Below are 4,104 nucleotides of genomic sequence, written 5' to 3'. Positions count from 1 at the left end.
TTCCCATTGCACCTTTGATAGAGTTAGGCGGGAAGCACCCAGGTGTTCGGTTCCGAAGATCTCGCCCACATACACGAGCGTCAGAAGTTAAGAAGGAATTACCTAGAGTGAGAGCACCTAGAACTCATCAGACTATCCCTGCATGGCACATACATGGGACAGGCACATTACACTAAAGGGGTAAAACCCCTTTTGCACTGACATCTGCAGTGCCATCTTTCCCCGAAAAGCTATGTACTTTTGTCCTTGTTTAAAGACAAAAGTTTCACGTGCACTTAACTACCACCGCCTGGAACGGCCCGTATCCATTTGACATGCCAGCCATTTCCTCTTGTCTGCGATAGAAGCCACGCCAATAATTTTCATTTCTACAGGAATCCTGACTACTCGTATAGCAGGTCCAAGACACCATCGCCCTTACTACATGACTGGTTAATACATGGCCGCCTGCTCCTCGGGTGTTTGAGGAATGTTGAAATGGGAGGTGGCGCTGGGGCGGCATTTGGCTGCCCCTTATGACCAGCCGGCTGGCGCGCACCATGCTGTGCTAAAAGAGGCACCGCGAACCGACTGCTCGTTCCCTTCCTTTAATGCGCAGTTGCCTGGTGCAAGCTCATTGCAGGGCTCAAAACAAAACGACAAGAAACGTCACCACCCTCCTCCGATCCTAGAACCCTGTGTTGTGCTAACCCAGTTGACAGGGGGCACAGGCCCGCCCCGCCTCCAGCGACTCCGTCGCTACCTTTGTACTACACTCACGCAACCAATTTCCCACCTGCAAGCACTTCAGGCCGATTCGACACTCTGTTACTACATGCATCCTGGGCCGCACAATGCATAGTCAATTCCCATGCAAGCCCGGGCTCAAAACCGCACAATCTTGAGCGAAAAAAGGGAGGCTGGATCACATCTTGAGGCGTGAATAGCATTCCGCCCAAGACGAAAGGCATCCAATGCTCGACACCATGAATTCCTTAGCATTTGTTGGAACATGCACCTTCTATATGTGGAGGGGGATCGTGCCTCGACGGCAGAGCGTATCCCTGGCCGAACACATACACGCGACGCAGTTGCAATACCAGCACTGCCATTACGGGAGGTGCAGCCTGTTTAACAGCAAAACCTCCCAACTGTTGTCGTGACTCGTGCCGGACGCTCATCATTAGGCACACACAGCCATTTACTACAAACTGTTGCTGCTACACATGAAGGGAAATTTGGCGTAATGCCAGCACATGGTCAAGGTAAGTAAACCACGAATGCACCTTGTCAATCCTGCAAGAAGGTCCAGATCCCCGTTCTAGAACGCAAGCGAAGCCTCGGACGAGACAGAGGTGAGACAATAAAGAAAAAAGCAACACCCCGCGCACGATGAAACTCCGGGTAGACCGCCCAGTCAGGTACAGCAACTTGACCTTCCTGGGCCAACGGGATCAACTGAAAGTACAAGAAGTCCGCAACAGAGAGTACATGAACAGGGAAGAAGATGCTTTTCCGTTAACCTAGCAATAAGTTGCACTCGACTGGTGGTGACTACAACGGATCCTATCCATGGTTACACAACTCGCGCAACAATGCATGCCTCCCTATCCCCTACCTCTATCGTGCACCTCAACAAGACCGAAGAGTCAAACCTCCATACACACAACATCAGCAGGGAAAAGTACCAATTGGTTCCATGTGGCAGGGTCTGGCTATCACCGTACATCCTTGGCGTGTACCTGCGACCCTTTACTCCTTACGTTGCGTGTAAAACGCACAGGCAGGTAAACGGGAGCACAAATTGGGAGACACGCCTCCGCCGTTTGCAGCCACGCTAATTCCTACTACGCCAGGGCCCCAGGATTGATGGCGCACAGCACCGTGCCGTAACCTCCGCACAATCCGTCCAACAACGCTTGTGTCACCATTACCGCACCCTTCTTTCTATGCATTCATACATGCTGCAGTCCTGGGCACCGGCGTCCCCATAGCGCCCGTTGCCAATCGGTTGCTGTGGACAATGTTTCACAAAGCACGTCGAACTCACTGCGATAGCAGTATCATGCGTATGAAGGGCCAGAGCCCTAAGGCCAAAGGACCAGAGGTCGTGTGCGCTACAGCCCACACCGCGGATCTGCTATCAAAATGCTACAGTCCGTACGACATGGCGTGCTCGGACGCATCATAGCGGCACTCCGGAATATGCCCAACCTCGTAGCCAGTGTACACGAGTCCCAGCAATCGCAGTAACCATAACAGCATGCCGTTGGGGCAGCAACAACGATCAGTGCGCAGTAGTCGCAGAAGACTCACAGTCCTCTGCCCAAAGGGATGCCGCACCCACGTCTTGCGCGAAGCCAGGCGTTGGGACTGGGGGTAATGCTGCCGTACCCAGCTGATGTAGGACGCGTACTCGCTAAAACCCAAATCAGCATAACGGGGTTCCACGGCCCCTAGGATGCGCCACACCCAGTCCGTTGGCCCATCACCGTCATTAGACAGCTCCCGGAGAAACTCCAGAAGGTAGGGTTTGTAAATGACCATCCAGTGTGTCACAAAAGATGTACCGTCGGGCGCAAACTCTAGGCCATGCTTCGTAAGTCGCTGAAAGCTGGCCATGTAGCCGGGGGCCACGGAGCCACCTATGTTGACGAGCGTCTGGGTCTGCCCGACGGAGGCGGACATACCAGCGAGGCCGCCCCCAGGCAGTTCCCGGTCGCGCCACACCAGCTGCACTGGGGACAGCAGAATCATATCGAGATCCCATACCACGTAGTATATGGACAGGCCTGGGAGCGCCAACACAGAGCCCAGCTTGAGGAACTGCTGCATATACCAGCCAGACAGATCCCGGCCTTTGAATCGCTTATGCTGGTCAAGGCCAAGCCGGCGCTGCAAGAAGTCACCGACAAGGTCAACGGTGACACCGTCTAGGAATTTATCCTGAAGGTGGCAAACGACGTTGTCCGCAAACAAGGAGAAAATGCTGCACTTGTCACTGCTGGTGGTGATGATATGGATGGCGCGTGGCTGTAGGTAGCGGTTCAGGGAGGCGATCGCCTCCCGCGTTACGCAGCTGGGCTTCAGGGAAACTGCCACCACATCAATGGGTTCGTAATCCAGCTGCTGAGAGTGCAATACATTTACATGCGAGCTAATGTGCAGGATATATCCGACCAGGCATAGAGTGAACACGCCCGCGGTAATCCATTTGCAAGCTCGCCTGCTGTGCGACCGGCGACGCCTAAAACTTGAAGCATGAGGAAAGCTAGGGCTAACAAGGCTGCCTCTTGGCGACAAGACGCGAGCTTCAAGGTCAACAACCTCCTTTTCCTGCTTTGCCTGATAGGAGGTGCGATAAGAGGGACCCATTCATACGTTCCATCCTTGCAATTATCATACTTTCCACTGCCTCGTTGTCGGTGTACAGTGTGCAAGGCCGCGGCAATCTCACGCGCCGAAACTGAGGCGATGAAGTACGGCGTAGTCATCTTTCGTAATTTGAGTCATGAGACACTCGATGCATACCATAAGGAAATGGCCTATTATTGTGCTGGTACCACCTCTGATTATTAACTTGCTTAAAGATCCGTTATGTAACTCGATTCGTCTCAGTTTCAAAGCTATTGGAGTGATCAGGTCAGTCAGGTGCTGACCCTGCTACCTTGACCTCGCAAATGTGCAGAGCCACATCTTCAGCGGTCATCAGGCGGGGCATGGGGAACATTTTTCCCCACTTCTGTTTGAACCTGCAATTTTGAGTGTTATGGCATCAAGTCTACCCACAGTGTTATGGCACCAAATCTACCACTTTGATGTAAGGTTGGGAAAGGATGGTACATCCGAAATCCTCGGAGATAAGCCGGTCGAAACAGAGTGACAGGAAGCATGCATGCACCGTGTGTGTTATCTGAGAGTTTGCGTGCTGCGAAGCTTTGCGGCCTTGCCTATAACTGCTCTCAGATCAAAGCTATCATCGAACATGGGCAAGTGCTGCAACGTGCTAGTTGGAGCATCCGGATGCCTGAAAGCCGATGACTACCTTCCCCGCCGTTCCGATGGGGAACACGGTTCCACTTCATCACCGCCACGCCCACTCGTACGGGTTGACGCCTGATCTGC

The 4,104-nt window shown here is 53.2% G+C and overlaps 1 protein-coding gene across 1 annotated transcript; it reads right to left on the bottom strand.

Annotated features, from left to right (window-relative positions):
- Positions 1–2,130: 2,130 nt before the first annotated feature.
- VOLCADRAFT_107627 (uncharacterized protein) lies at positions 2,131–3,709 on the bottom strand (the record flags this gene model as incomplete). Its single annotated transcript, XM_002957286.1, has 2 exons — positions 2,131–3,205; positions 3,639–3,709. 2 exons carry the CDS (start codon positions 3,707–3,709, stop codon positions 2,131–2,133), a joined length of 1,146 nt encoding a protein of 381 aa, XP_002957332.1.
- Between the last annotated feature and the right edge of the window lie 395 nt (positions 3,710–4,104).

Source organism: Volvox carteri (assembly GCF_000143455.1).
Source record: "Volvox carteri f. nagariensis unplaced genomic scaffold VOLCAscaffold_72, whole genome shotgun sequence".
NCBI classification, from domain to species: Eukaryota; Viridiplantae; Chlorophyta; class Chlorophyceae; order Chlamydomonadales; family Volvocaceae; genus Volvox; species Volvox carteri.
The sequence above is the reverse complement of the archived record's forward strand: the minus strand, read 5'-3'. Positions and strand labels throughout refer to the sequence as shown.